Below are 15,913 nucleotides of genomic sequence, written 5' to 3'. Positions count from 1 at the left end.
ACTTCCTGCACTACCCCTGCCTTTGCGTAGATTTTCCCCTCAGACATCTGCCAATGGGTGCATATCATGTGACCTGGCCACTGTCATCTCAGTCCAATCCTGGGTCTTTCTTGAGTAGACACTTGCTAATCCCAACAAATGGTGTGTTGGTTTGGGATGTCTAAAAATTACTAAGCGTCCCTGACCTACTCATAATTTGAACTGGGATCTCCAGGGATGAAAAACTAAACTACTGTTAACTAACTAATCACACTACTTTGCCTCCGTTCCAATCTACTGTTCTAAAGGCAACTCGGACTAATTAAGATTCTCTGGGCATTTGTTATTTTGTTACCTTACAGCATGATTTCTACATTTTCCCCAATTACTCACATTCTTTCTGCTGTGCAGTCTCTTCGGGTTTTGTTTTTCCCACTTCATCTCTAAATTAGTTCCTTGTGAATCATTACTCATTTTATCAGTGACTGACAGACACTAATGAATTACTGATTTCCAGCCTGTGACACTCCATAATAGTTATAATGGAAACAAAGGTAATTTTAGTACCAAACTTGTTATTTCTAGTAATTTTTGTAAAGTGAATTTTGTGCTGTTGAAAGGTGCTTGATTGTCAGACCCAGAGACTTGAGATCTGGGTTCTCAAAACAGCTACAGAACAGGCAGCAGCAAGGCAAGCTATACTGCTCCTGCCTATGTGACTCAACCCTGATCTGCAGGGACTATATCTAGGGTTTAGAAGACTGTCCATGTCCCACAGATAACATGGTATGTCTGCTAAGATGTGTAACAAAACATTGGTGGCAAGGGAATATGATTCATGTCAATTGTGATGGGTTTTTTTTTTTACCATGGGTATTTGGTCATTACAAATGATTGTAACCATTAACTCATTTCAGACAAAAAAACTGAACAGCGATCAGATGAGAGGGACTTCTGCTCACTAATTATCTGTACCAGACACCAACAAATAGCCCCACTGGAAAAAAGCACTCTACATCATTCTCAGTCCCCTGAGTTTCCCAGGTTTCCTCTGTATGTTCCTTTTAAAAATTGTATTACTTAACTCCAGCATTAGTTCCGAAATATGGATTATTTTGGCTCCCTCTCAAAGGATTGTTAATATAAATGCACTGTAGAGGCAGCAACATGCTTATTCATCAGGCTGCTGGGTTAGCCTAGATAATTAGAAATCTGGGCTCTTCAAAGAAGGTGCAGAGTAATTTACTCCTAAACTCGTCATCTTAATTAGAAAACAAACTCCTTTCCTAGGTTTAAAGACAGCTAAATTATAAATTACATTATGCACTACTGTCTAGCTAGACTTGTCGTGGAACTATAATAAAAACATGTGTTCTCTATAATTGATATCTTTATCAGATTATGATGAAAAGGTTTTAATGTTTGCTATCCTCAGGAACCTTCATTCAGAACATTTTCAGGAAGGCAGCTCTTCTAAAAAGTATGTTATGGAGATATGAAGAAGGAGCAAGAACTCAGAAAAAACTCTTGTAACAAGTACCCCCTACAGCACTGTGAGGAGTTTGAGTGCAATACTGAGAAACACTTGATTTCTGGTCTCAGCAACAGCAAAAGAAATATACTACACGGGGTGTGGTGGCCTGAGCAAAGGACTAGAAGGCCAAGCACCTGGTTTGCTTTTTGATCTAGGGAGAGTCATCAGTCATCTGTTTCAGGCAAACTGATTCCTAAACCTGGGTAAAACTAGTAAGCTCACTGGGAAGCAGAGGTTCACCTGCACTGAACCATAGTTGCCAATGGCTACATAAAATCCGAAGTGGCTAAGAGGTCCAAGAGCAAAACCAACAAGCCTTAGGAAGGACAACCGACTTTACAGAGTGGAGTTCTGACACCCCCCCCCCATTTTTTCCTTCCACAATATCTCACAAATCTGACCCTTCCCCCACTTATCCCCAATACACTTGTCCACACCCTAGTCACCTCCTGCCTTGACCTCTGCAACAACCTCCTCCATCTCTGACCTCCCTGAAACCAATATGGCTCCTCTCTAGTACATGCAGAATTCCTGGTGCAATCATCATTTTTCTCATTTGACCGGACCATGAACCTCCCTCCACTGGTTCCCACTAGTCAGTAGTATTGAGTTATAACTTCTCATCCTCACCTCTGGGACCCTTAGGGTGACCAGATGTCCCAATTTTATAGGGACAGTCCTAATATTTGGGGCTTTTTTTTTTTTTTTTAAATATAGGCTCCTATTACCCCCCACCCTTGTCCCAATTTTTCACACTTGCTAACTGGTCACCCTAGGGACCCTGGAGGATTCTACCTCTGTACAAATCACAGATCTTTTGCATACCTGCTCTGCCAGTGATGCCCAGCTTGATGTCCCATTAATTTTCCCCTCTCATCTCTGAGCTTTTTTCTACAGCAACCTTTATACATGCATTGACTTCCCAATCACAGTTCACCAAACCACTACCCTCACGTACTAAAAACTACTTACTTAATGACACACAGAAGGAATTAATAAATCCAATAATAAATTAGAAATGGAAAATCCATTAGCTTGCTCCTCTAGGTTCGACCATTGTGTTCTTTGTTCTAGATCAGGGGTTCTCAAACTTCATTGCACCGCGACCCTCTTCTGACAACAAAAATTATTACACGACCCCAGAAAGGTAATCACATAAAAAATCAAGTTAATTTGACAAGATCTATTTTCCATAAACCCATGCTGTTTGGCATGAATTACCCTCCTTTAATTTTTTATTAATCGAGGCACATCTCAGCCATTTCATTACTTAGCTCAGGATCAAAGTCAGGCTGACAGGCCTATAATTATGAGCGTAGTCTACCATGCCTTTCTAAATAATGGAACATTAGCTTTCTTCCTGTCCTCCGGAACTTTTCCAACAGTCCAAGACTTATTGAAAAAATCAGCATTAACAGTACAGAGAACTCCTTGGACAGTTCTTTTAAAACTCTTGGATGCAAGTTATCCAGACTAGCTGCTATTTACCCTCCTTAGTTACTGTTGAATGGAAAGTACTTTATCACCCTCATATAATATGAATGCATCATGTGGCTTTTTCCCCAAATACAGAACAGTAATACTTATTGAACACCTCTGCTTTTTCTACATTATTATTGACTGTTCCACCATTTCCATCTAGTATTGGACGAATACCATCGTTAGGATTCCTTTTCTTTCTAATATATTTAAGAAACAAGATGTGCTTCTAGATTCTCATGCCAAGCAGACAGAAAGGTTTGACAGGATAGCTTTTGCTAATTTATCTGTCACTTGACCAGACATGATTTTTTAGCACTGTGGTTAATGAAGTCAGAAAAACTAAGAAATTATTTTGCCACCTCCATTTTTATTTATTTATTTATTTTTCTGCTTCTGTTGTTTAGATAGCTTACTGCAATCCAGAGCATTTACTAACATGACCACAGCATAGACAGCTACCAATTTCATGCAATTTCTATACAGCTTGCTGAAACAAATGAATTATTCTAGCTTTAAGTATTTAGGTTTTAGAATTATTATAAATCTAGTAAAATCAGTAACGTATGTTAACTCTCTCCTGATGTTATGCTTTTTATCATGTGGACTCATAACATCTGTTTGGCCACAATTTCATTATAACTTTGCTCTAGATAATACAGAAAGATTTTAGTGACTGATTATGTCACCAATTTACAGTGCTTAGGATTTTGTTCAGACTAAAGAACAAAGCCAACAAAGTAAACCGCTCCCCCCGTTCCCACAACATCTGCCTGTTTTAATATACTCTGACTTTTCTTATTCCATTGCTTAAAATGCTGCTATTGCAACAGCCATGAAACAGATTCAGGGGGAGAAGTAGAAGATACAAGTGGCCCAGGTGGGTTTAAAATGACACTGGTAGAGAATACAGCATTGTTGTAGTCCTGTTTCCCAGACCCAAAGAAGAGTTCTGTGTAAGCTCGACTCTCTCACCAACAGACGTTGGTCCAATAACAGATATTACCTCACCCACTGGTAGAGATGTCAGTTTTGTCATTTTCAATTTAGAGTTATACAAGGACTCTTAACCTCACTTGCCTTGAAAACACAAAAAGATGACCGCAATAAGGACATGTGTATGTCACCCAGCCAAATTACACAATAAATCAAGAAACCCATCTTGGCAGCCAGTTCGACAGCTTTGTCAATACGTAGCAGTTTAATGATTAATCCCGTTCCCCTGCCCCTTAATTTATGATTTTACATCTTTGAGAATATTCTGAAGCCTTCTGCCCACTGGCTATTTATGAGCAGTATAACACATAGCTGCCCAGTTACACAGCCTAGATATCCTGCATTTTCAAGCTGAGCTAGTGGCTTCACATATTGTATTCCCACCTAGCAGTGAAACAGAACCGATTTTCAAAGGAGACAACTTTTCTCCTCCATTTCACCTTGAGGTACTCACATATTTGCAATGGATTATCATTAATGATCTGTGAAGGAATGCTAGTTACACCTGCCAATCAGGTGATGGGAGTGCCTGACCATTCTTAGCTCATTAATGCTGGATAGTATGGAAGCCTCCTGTGATGGAACTAAAACTGTTCCACTCGAATTCAAGTTCTTTTGAAAGTACCATTGCAAGGTTGGGAGCATCTTGTACCAATAATCTGGGTTTAAAGGAAGTGCACAGCTCCAAAGGCAAACCACCTAGCTGTTATTGACTACCGTGTTGGGTGCTAGAATTTCTAGGGATAGTACAAGCCAATCACAAGATCTTGTACTCCATCTGTAGGTACAAGTGACTCAGTTAAAGGGGACCAGCCATGTCTGATGTGGAAACCCCTTGTTCTAAAGCAAAATATTAGAAGAGGAAAACAGATGAGGACACTGGTGTTCAACTCATTTTAGTAACCTCTCGGGAGGCAGAAACCTAGGGGGCAGTGATTAGTCTTCTATGCCTACTCCTGGAAGGGGAGGACAGAGTCTCTCTGACCATAAGAAGAAATGCCACTTCTTCCCCTCTGAGCATATCTAATCCTTTGGGGCTAGGAAAAGGAGAGCTTCAACTCTGACCTCTTTAGGCTCTTCCCTTCACGGTGCCCCTGAAACTGTATGTCCCTCCCAATAGTACTCTCATCCCTGTAGTAAGGGAAGCAGGTTGGTCTCCTGGCACACACAGGCCCTGAGAGCTTATTTCCCTACTCTAACTCTTAAGCGAGTAAGAACATGATGCATGCCAGTTGGAGAGACAGATACCCTTCCACACAGAATATTCTTAATGATAATTAACCTAATTGTTATTTCATGTCAGTGCTTAATAATATATTTATATGGTACTCCCAGGAGATTGCCACTTGTATGGACGACTCCTTCAGGGTTTAGAGACAGAACCTCTTAGTTTTGCTTTCCAGACAGCTCAAAATCAGAACTGTTCAGGACAACATCCCTCTGTCCACTCCAGGGTAAGTAGGCTTGGCAGCATTCTTCCCCCCCCCTCCTTAAATTTATTTTTAAGATTGCTCCACCAGGAACACGGCCTCCTCCCACACCTTGTATTGCAGGGATCAGGTGTCACCCACCCTGAGGCAGTGCAGGGAGCCCTCTGCAGCTCCGCAGTCACGGACCTACTCACTCGCATGACAGCAGGGTTGCCGAGGGTTCCCTCCATGGCCACAGGGCTGGTGACTGCCGAACATTGCAGGCACATCCACTGTTACTGGTTGATATAATTTTTCATCAACTGCATTGTGCCAGCTGAAATTGACGTTTACCGACAGTTACTGATAAAAATCAAACCCTGCCAAGCTTAAGAGTAAACAGAGGAACCCTCAGGCCACCAGATCATCACCCTCAGCTAATGAAAGAGCATTAGCAGGCACTGTGCGCATTGCGGTGAGACAGGCATAACCCGCGTGCAGGTTTCCTTTCTGCTCCTCACCTCCTTGCAAACACTCTCGCCCAAGGACAAGGGGCATGCACTGCCATAGGGCACAGTATCCAATGGAGAAGAGCAGCTGCTGCATCACTGGCACATTACTGAAAATAACTGGAAGAGCTGCTTTTGGTAGCTTTGCTGAGTTGGGCTGGGCAGGTTCCATTTTCCCTTCAATAATCAGAAAGCAAGATAGAATAAGAGACAGAAACCAATGAGCCGCTTCCAATTACTCACAGATTACAAGCGACAAAGAGTCCTGTAGACCAGAGGTCGGCAACCTTTCAGAAGTGGTGTGCCGAGTCTTCATTTATTCACTCTAATTTAAGGTTTCGCGTGCCAGTAATACATTTTAACATTTTTTAAAGGTCTCTTTCTATAAGTCTATAATATATAACTAAACTATTGTTAAGTATCAGAGGGGTAGCCATGTTAGTCTGAATCTGTAAAAAGCAACAGAGGGTCCTGTGGCACCTTTAAGATTAACAGAAGTATTGGAGCATAAGCTTTCGTGGGTGAATGCCCACTTCATCAGACGCAAGACTATTGCGTATGTAAAGTAAATAAGGTTTTTAAAATGTTTAAGAAGCTTCATTTAAAATTAAATTAAAATGCAGAGCCCCCTGGACTGGTAGCCAGGACCCAGGCAGTGTGAGTGCCACTGAAACTCAGCTCGCGTGCCGCCTTCGGCACGCATGCCATAGGTTGCCTACCCCTGTTATAGACTAACAGACGTATTGGAGCATGTCATGCATCTGACGAAGTGGGTATTCACCCACGAAAGCTTATGCTCCAATACATCTGTTAGTCTATAAGGTGCCACAGGACTCTCTCACTTTTTACAGATCCAGACTAACATGGCTACCCCTCTGATACTTCACAGATTACAAAGAACGCTGGTCCATCTTCCCTGCACCTTGAACAGTGCATTAGTTAAAAACCTGTACTATTCAAAAATCTATACGTTGACATGAAGATTTTATAGCAATTGCTAGGACGAATCAGCATAAACATTGTTGCAATGTGCAGTGTGACACTTAGAAAACCTCAGTTAAAAATCCATGAAGCATATTGCAAACAGGAAAAAGAAAAGTCAAATGTGTTCACTGCTGGTGTAATGAAAACAAAACCTAAAAGCTCGACATGGCTCGTGAGTTAGGGGATGGAGAATGTAAAATAGTTCTGGAGATGGATGAAAGAGCTGAATTAATTCTCCTAGTTCTTTTATTTACTTTAGCAAACAGATTTCTGACCCTGTTTTGCATCGGCTTCTTTTTCACAGCCGATGAGCTGAAAAGATTTCTCTTTGTTTTCCTGCATAATTTGTCACTACCCAAGGGCCTTGCTCTGCCAGTTTTAGTCAATGGTTTGGGCTGGATCCTCACTCAGAAACAAGCGGATAAGTGCTGTCACAGTTCCGGGGTTAAATGCACTCTGCCCCCACCCTCATGGACCCCCTTTAGGTTTCCGGTCTCCAACCATCACCTCTTTTGGGTGGGGACCTCCATCACCTCCTTAACAAGGGATTTAAGGTTGCAAGTCCCCGGCAATTCACTGTGCTTATCCCAGCAGGACTGACCTTTGTCCAGCCCCAGCCATTCTGCTTTCTTCCAGGGTCTGAATGTGTTTACCAGTGACCAGCCAGCCTTCACATTTATTTAGGACAAAAACATGACAGAGAAAGCATGTCATAAAACAATAAACAATCTATAGGCATGCCAAGGTTACCACGTGTCACCCATCTTCCACATGGAGACCCTGGCAGGTTCCAGTCCTTCAAGCCGTTCCAGCAGGGCTTTGCCTAGTTACACTTTCATGTCAGTCGAGGATCACATCAGGGACCCTCAGTGATTTCAGCCTCCTCCTTTATACCACAAGCCTGTTCTTTGTCTACTGGATCTCTTGGACATGGGCTGAACCCATTTATGCATTACTGCCTTTGAAGTTAAGGTTAATAGAATCATACTTTGGCTTCTCCTACCTAAATTGTAGATGCTGGACCCATTTTCACACAGATCAAATGTGTGATGTCAGCATGGCTTCCATAATGGTTAAACACTTAAAAGCTGCTCAAGAGCCTGATATAGACCTATCTCCTAAAATACATTACACGGAACTTTTTCTGGCATTCAACTAAACTTTGAAATGTATTTGGGATTAAAATGGGCAGGTTATTCAACATGGATCCAGGGCCGGCTCCAGGCACCAGCTTCTCAAGCAGGTGCTTGGGGCGGCCGTTCTGGACAGGGGCGGCAGTTCCAGGTATTCGGCGGCAATTCGGCGGACGGTCCCTCACTCCTCCTGGGAGTGAAGGACCTCCCGCCGAATTGCCGCCGTAGATCGCGATCGCGTCTTTTTTTAGATCGCGATCGCGGCTTTTTTTTTTTTTTTTTTTGTTTTTGGTTTTGGCTGCTTGGGGCGGCCAAAACCCTGGAGCCGGCCCTGCATGGATCTACTTTACCAATGCAATAAGCCAAAAGAGAAGACAGCGCTTTGAACTGGGAATTTTAGCTGATGGAATCCTACACTCATCACCATTGTTGCAAAATATCATTTGCTACTGGCAGTCTGGGAGCAATGAATGATAGCTGCAAATCACTGTACTCTACAAAACCTATTAAAAAAAGCAAAAAATTATACATTAAAACACTACTACTATGTACCCACTGACTGAATACCCCAACCCAACCCCTCCGAACACCGCAGAGAATGCCTTTCACCTGAATGAATGAATGACTCTAATCCTGGAGAACTGAAAGAGGATAATTGGCTCTAGACATTCACGTGTCAGAAGTCCAAGTCCATGGCCTATTCTAATTAATCTTGACAATGAGCATTTCTCAAGGCAAACATCTCAGAAATTGAATTATCTTTTATTAATTGTTCCAAGCTAATTTAACTTGGGTACACAATGTTCTAAGAATAGGAAGCTTGAAAATACTAACCATGTGGCACAGATCTCGGAGACCATCCACACAAACATGTACTACCTCACCTGATGGCAAAAAAATGCCTTCCTATAAAAACTCTTTGAAAACAAAGAATGCAGTAGATGAATTATGATTTAGTTTTTCAATAGCTTGGGTGGCTTGCATAACCTGGACTTTGTTTTGGAGAAGAGTTTACTTAGTCAATCATTTTGCCCTGGGCTGTCCATTAGCCAGTAGTCATGGTCAAGTATTGCTTGGATGAAAGGATTATTATAGGTTTCCATGACATTAAGGATCGAAATATAATACCATTATTAAATAGAAAGAACACTACAGTGTGCTGAGGAAGTGACAAAACATGTCTTGTTTTTTCTGATTTTACACACACACGCACGCACATACGCACATGCGCACACACACGCGCACACAGGCTCAGGGTATTGAATGGATTTTATGGGTCATGAAAGAGAAAATGATAGCTGTGTCGAGAGACATTCACACCTCAGACAAGTATTGTGAAAGCTTCCCCTACAGAGTTCCAGCACTGTGCACCCAAGACAGCTCTGCCAGTGCATCCCAATCCTGGCCATGCTATTCCAGTCCCAGTCTCCCATGGACACAGCTCTGCCAATGCATCTAAACACCAGAACTGCAGGAACCATTTCAGTTCTATGCTCCCATATAGTTCTACCAATGCACCTCACTGCCTGACTTTAGACACTCTCTACTACAACAGCCTTTGCCTGCCTTAAGCAGAGGCGTTTGCCACATGGTTTTATGTTAGCTAGGATATAGGCTGAGAGTATTAAACTAATTTCACGTGACCTTAACGCGTGTGAAGTTGTAACTCCAAAAATGGAAGCCTATGAGCATTATCTAACATCTCCATTGATCCCTGTTGACAAGCTCTCTCAATGTGTGCCCAAAACAACTCGTTAGGTGGCTCGACAATACTGTCTGCCAAAAAGGTGACCGAAGTTTGGATTCTGGGCTGACAGTTGTCAGGCTAGTGTATGTTCAACATACCAGGAATGAGACCTACGTGACCTGTAAGTTAAAAGGACTGAGCAAAGCTCTAGGGCAAGCGTAAGACTCCATCCAAACAGTGTTCCCTGCATGAATTCTTGCTTCTATAGTCACTGCTTGCTCTGCCAGCCGGTGGTAAAGACAATATAATGAGACACACCATAGGCATGAGAACGAATGCAAAACAAAGGACTAACGGGGTAAGATAGTCAAAGAAAAATGAACAGAGGGAAACTTGGTACCCCCAAGTGAGTCTTGGGCAACAGAAGCACCCCAAAGAGGTGCATGCCCACAAGCAGAATGAAGGGATCTTGAGGACAACGTGACTAAAGAGCAATTTCCCGTCCCCATCAAACCAACTATAATAATGGAAGTCAGGATAGCAGTAGTTTTAATGTCATAAAATCTTGCTTACTTCTCTATTAAATCCAGCGTGACTCCTGGCACCAATCTGACACTCTTCTGCATGCAAAACCTGTGGAGAACAGAAGAAAAATAATTCACACTAATTAAATATTTAATGACAGGACTCTTGGAGGTTCTGTGGAAAGAATGAGGAAGATCGTTATTACAGTGTTTTTGCTTTTAAAATAACATTCGGCTTGGAAAACTTTGCCGCGGCATAATGAGAATCAAACAAGGCTCTCAACATTCGTCGCACTCATGATCGTGCCGTGATTTCCATCGCCACGGTGACAAGCTTGTGGGATTGCAACTGCCATAGTGAGACGTTTCCCAACACATGGAGAGAAAAAAAGGGTTCACAGTCATCCAGCAGAGTCCCTGGAGAGGGGGAGCAAGACACTAAATAAAGCAGAGCGCGTGTACGCTAGTGAAAGAATGATCTGCATTGGTTGGGTTTCCCTGAAGAGACCTGGCATGGCAGGGGGGAGGGAAGAGAGAGCGCGAGAGCAACGTGTCGAGATCAAACACCTGGGTTATATAATTTTAAAATACAAAACATTGATTCCATTTCTCCAGCAATTAAAGGCACCACAATTTCAGAACTGCTTGTACTGAAAAATAGAGTCCAGTTAACTCTGTGGTTTGCCATATCTAGAGACTCCAAGACTAGCTAATCTGAGGTGGAAAAGAAGATAGGGGCTCAATTCTCAAGCATCAACTCCCTCTCCCCAGACTTCTTGGGGGAGTTCCTCCACTGACTCCACTACATCCCCAGTCCTCTCATGCAGAGTTTCACAAATCATTTCAAGCAGAATACAAGTTCATATTTTAAAAAAAGTTTCTAGCCTTTGTGATTGGAGAGAAAAACCTATTGAAATGGACCTTGAATCTGAAGACCAGCTGAAACCATAGGGGATCAACTGCCGAAGGCTTAGATCCTCGTTCCAGCAACTGTCTGAGCAGCAGGGCTGTGTGCTGGGAGATTCCTTTGGGGCCAGGGAAGAGAATCCTCCACCTCCATTTCCAAGCCAATCCATGGCTGTGCCACTTCCATCCCCAATAAGTGGGAGAAGTATCTGCCCAATTCCCCATGGTACAGCAGCGAGCAAGAACCCCCAGACATCTGTGCTCCTTGATGCACAGGGAGTACACATCTACCTGGTGGAGTTCTGACGACCCTCCAGCTTTCCCCATTTTACACCCTAGTTTCCAGAATATGCATTGCAGCCACCCTCTTTCTAACCAATGATAGGGCAAGGCTCAGAAAAGCTCGATGGTGTCATAGTCAGCTAGTGGTTGTTTCTGATATTCTGTGCCTTCCATCCTAAAGGACCTTAAATTGATAGACAATTTCTACATGGGGTGAAATTGCACGGCAACACTGCCCAACAGCAAAGAAAAACACCATCTCCAAAATGCAGGGGGAATTTAAGGAGGCAGAATGTAGCCAGAGCTGGAATTCGACTGAGAGACCTAGTTTACTGCCCCCATTCATATAAAGAGTGCCATGAGATTTTATAATTACATTGGCCAGGGCCTCCGATTTATGTCTCATCCAAAAGATGACCATGCCATTCCCTAACGACATGCTGCAGCCATTGTGCATTCATTCACTACTTTCTCAGAAAGAAGAATGTCACCTTTCGACTCACCACCACCAATTTATGCAGCATCAGGTATTTTCTTTGGAGGTCTTCCATCCAAACACTGACGTGAACTAACCCTACTTAGTGAAATCTAATAGGATCACAGAATAAGGCAGTCTAGCTGCAGGCCATTGAGAGATGAGTACGAGTGCTCAGCACTCCCAGCCCCTTACAGTACACACTGTAGGAGACCAAGAATTGAACCACAATCTCTTGTCTAGTAGCACAGGTCACTTGCCACAAGGCAAATGGATCCTTCAGCTTCCTTTCTTGCAAGGAATTCTGGCAGAGGGCTCCCCCACGCCCCCAAGCATTCAGGATAGTGGACTTGGAAAAATTATCACTGTGTCAAGCGTTTCCTTCTATTTCTAAAATAGGAAAATAAAGCGCACCTTTGAGGGTCAGCTGTAAAAAGGCATTTCCCCAAATGACATACATTACGAAGCTGTCACTAAGCACTTCCTTTGGGAGCTTTTGGCAATGAACTATGGGCAAGACATAAATAAGCTTCAGATTTCAGATATTTCAATGGTGCCTTCGGCTTCTCAAAGGCAACTGAATAATGAATAAAAGCAGATGGCATTTGATTAGTAAGGGAAACTCCTTTTCTCCAACACAACCCTGCAGCCCGTATCTGTTTGGTATTCAGCATAAGGGAAGTAGCACAGCAAGCGCTTGCGGCTTTTATGTATACAGAGCTGGGACTGCTACTGCACTGCCATTGTACTTCAGAGGAGATTAATGCAGGGAATGGTCTGAGCCCTCTTTTAATGAGGCCCCACCATTTCCCTGCAAACTCTGAAATAAGCAGTCGAGTTTACCAACCCCCCATTTAAACTAGTAATGGTCCCTCTCTATTTCCTCACTTAAAAGTAGTGATTGCCCAGAAAATATGTGTAGAGGATACAGAACATTCTGTTTCTATTTGCAATACCAATCTCACAATCACTTCCATTTCACTGAAACAGGTCGTCTCAAACAAGCAGCTGTGATATCATTGCAGGAATCCATCAGGATGGGCTAGAGGGGGAAGTCATTGCATATAAATCTTTTGGTAAACACCGGTGATTAGACAGGAAAAGCAGAAAGGTGCACACAACGGTCAAATGACTTTTAGCAAAACACTATCCTGTAAGTTTGGTCAAGAGTGATGGGAGCTCTAAAGGTTTACTGTTATCCAGAATGTTTAAAAAAAAAAAACAGAAGCACACTTAGCAAAAATTACACTCTGTATGCGTGTTTTAATTCATCATAGTGCTACCACTTAGTGAAGTGATTGCAAGAGATCTCTCCTGACAAACAGGGTCTGATTTGCTTAGCGTTCAGCTGGGAAACGTCAAGGAAAACCAGAAAGAAAGGTGCTGTAGGAAGTGATAGTACTTTTCCTTCTGATTCAGTACTGATCTAATACCCCATATGGTGTTAGGGGTCACAATAGGAGTTCACATCTTTTAGATAAGACAAAGTCAAAATCAAAGTTCTGACCACCTACCATCATGAAAGATCTTTTGGTGCTACTTGAAAGAGAAGCAGTGGTGTTCTTTTGGATGTCCTGTCTTCTTTTCAAGTAGACAATTAAATTTGGCTTCCCTAAATTCCCCCTACCACTGCAAATAGATACAATATTGTCTTTCTGTCCTGCATAAAACTCTTCAGTAGTGTTGCTGTGAGATAGTATGCAGTTGCAGCACTTCACCCCAGACCTAGCTACATTTTAGTGGTAAGTAAAGAGATCACCATGTTGATCTCTTGGAGTTTGAGATCCTTTAGGATGGAAGATGCTACAGATAAATATAGGCTAATTGTAAAGGTCTGAAGATTTGGAATTGGAACAAATTTATCTTATTTAACACCAGTCCTACAACAGCTAAACCCAAGGCATGCACTTGTCTTTCTTCTTCTGCTGCTACCCAGTACAGTTCCCAAAAATGGAACCAAACCCTGGGTAATTTACACTATTTTGTACGTTTTGTTTAACTTTTAACATACATGTAAATGAAACCTTTGGCTTCATTTGCATTCTCCTGATGCTTTCATTTTTGTTGTGGCCTTCTCTTAAGTAGGTAACCTCTCTCAGTATCTGAAAGGGCCAGCTTTCCTGTTTAAGACATATGCAAGTTTTCTGGATCACTCCCAGCAATTTCTCCTGGAAGGTCAGAAACAAACATCTTTTGCATTCATATAAGTTATAGAAATCCCTCGTACTATAAATTCATGGAAGGGAAGAACAGCCCACCAATTTCTACTGCACTACTGAATGAGGGAGAAACGAAAAATAATGTTAGAGCAGCACAAAGTACCTAACCTTTTTTATCAGCAGTGACAACTTTAGCAGAGTCAACCCTCTTTAAAAATACAGGATTACGGAATCATGCTGCGAGCAGGATCACTTAGGAGTTCAACAGTCTGCTCGTGTGCATTTCATACTGCTAAACCATGCAAAGGGTCCTCACATGTCTCATTTCCAAAATCAGTCTGCCCACACTAAAGAGATCTGAACCTGATGTTATTGCAGACCTTTAATGGTGGCATGACGCCAAGTCCTGACTCTCCTTCCCTAATGCTAGTAAAAGAAGAAATCAGCTCATCCTGGTTCTTGCAGAGGTGAAAAGAATTTTAAGCAGGATTGGAGAAAGTAAGATATGCCCAAAAGAACCAGAGCTCCTTTTGTAATCAAAAGGCACAAACAAAAAACCCTCCAGTGCATTTCACAGATTTTATTTGAATAATGTAGACATTCATTTATCTTTCCCTTTAGAGCCCATTGGATTTTTCCCTATATCAAAATGCCACTCAGAGCTGGGCTGTCTGTAGTTATCACATTATTTCTTACCAAAGATTAATTGATCAATATCCATCCATTTACCTTAGTATCGAAGCTCCTCCCGAGCATTTATGGATTTATCCTCACAACACCCCTGCAAGGTAGGGAAGTATTAATCATCCACTTCTTACAAATGGGGAACCGAGGCCTGAAAATTAAGTGACCTTGAGGGCAAGGTCCAAGTCCAGATCTTCAGAGTTTTAGGCCATTGTCTTAACAATAAAACTAATTCCTTCTAACCCTGCCCATGTTCAAGTTATCTAAACAACATCCTTTACTGACAAAGATCTGTTCTTCCAAGTGCTATGCTCTCCTTTCCCATGGCCAAATACATTTAGAAGCAATTTGGGGTTGTTCCAACACTACCATTCAGAGAGCTTTACTGTCCAGGTGCTGTATAGCAAGTGGTCTTCTTTAGTCTTAATTATTTCTATTTCAGTCTATAAAAGATCACATATCCAAAGCTCTTGTAAAACCCTAATGCCCACTAAATAAAAATCCACACTCCACCAAAACTTCAACTCTTCTTCAATAGATAGGGTTTGAGATGCCTCCTAAAGGACTACAGATTTGGGCTATTATGGAAGTGGAAGAAAGAATTCCAAAGTCAAGGAACCATCATGGACAGCCCCATGCCAGCCATTCTCTCCTACCAAAGGAACTCCAGCTTGAGAGCCTCCACAGAACTCAGCTCTGCTAACACTGCATAAGGAGAGAAGCAGCTCTCAGGCAGGCAGATCCCTAGACAAGAAGGACTTCAGAAGGTCAGAACCAAGAGGCAGCCAGTAAAGATCCTGGAACTGGCAGTCTCAGGTTTATGGCAAGATACACTATTTAAACAAGAAGTCAGCTGCATTCTGCACTAGCCTCTGTTTCCAAGTTGATTTAAGGTGTAGCCCTACCTATTGCAATAGTCTAATCTTAAAGTGAGAAAAGCATGGATGACAGCAGTGAGATCTGTGCCAGAGTGAAAGGACCGCAACCTCCTGATCAGGGGCAGCTGTAAAAAAGCCAGCCAGATCTCTATAGATACATGTACATCTAATAGCAATTGGGAGTCTGACAACCATCAAATGGCAGACATATGCCCTTACGGGGCGGATATCTTTGCCATATCCTCTGGTTATGTCCTCCAACCTATCAACATCCCATCAGCCTTTTCTGAACTGA

The 15,913-nt window shown here is 42.3% G+C and overlaps 1 protein-coding gene across 3 annotated transcripts in view; it reads right to left on the bottom strand.

The window, feature by feature from the left end:
* The window catches only part of RPTOR (regulatory associated protein of MTOR complex 1), a 285,614-nt gene that overhangs the window by 137,838 nt on the left and 131,863 nt on the right, over nt 1–15,913 (bottom strand). For all 3 annotated transcript variants that reach the window (XR_003899854.1, XM_024201510.2, XM_024201511.2), the window contains exon 7: nt 10,284–10,343. Coding sequence is in view for 2 of the 3 variants with exons in the window: in XM_024201510.2 (XP_024057278.1) it covers nt 10,284–10,343 (60 nt within the window). In the remaining variant the exon portion in view is untranslated. The remainder of the gene's footprint in view (nt 1–10,283; nt 10,344–15,913) is intronic.

Source organism: Terrapene carolina, unplaced genomic scaffold, assembly GCF_002925995.2.
Source record: "Terrapene carolina triunguis isolate 2854851 unplaced genomic scaffold, T_m_triunguis-2.0 Scaffold192, whole genome shotgun sequence".
Classification (NCBI taxonomy): Eukaryota; Metazoa; Chordata; order Testudines; family Emydidae; genus Terrapene; species Terrapene triunguis.
Note: the sequence above shows the minus strand (reverse complement) of the source record. Positions and strands in the feature narration are given on the sequence as shown.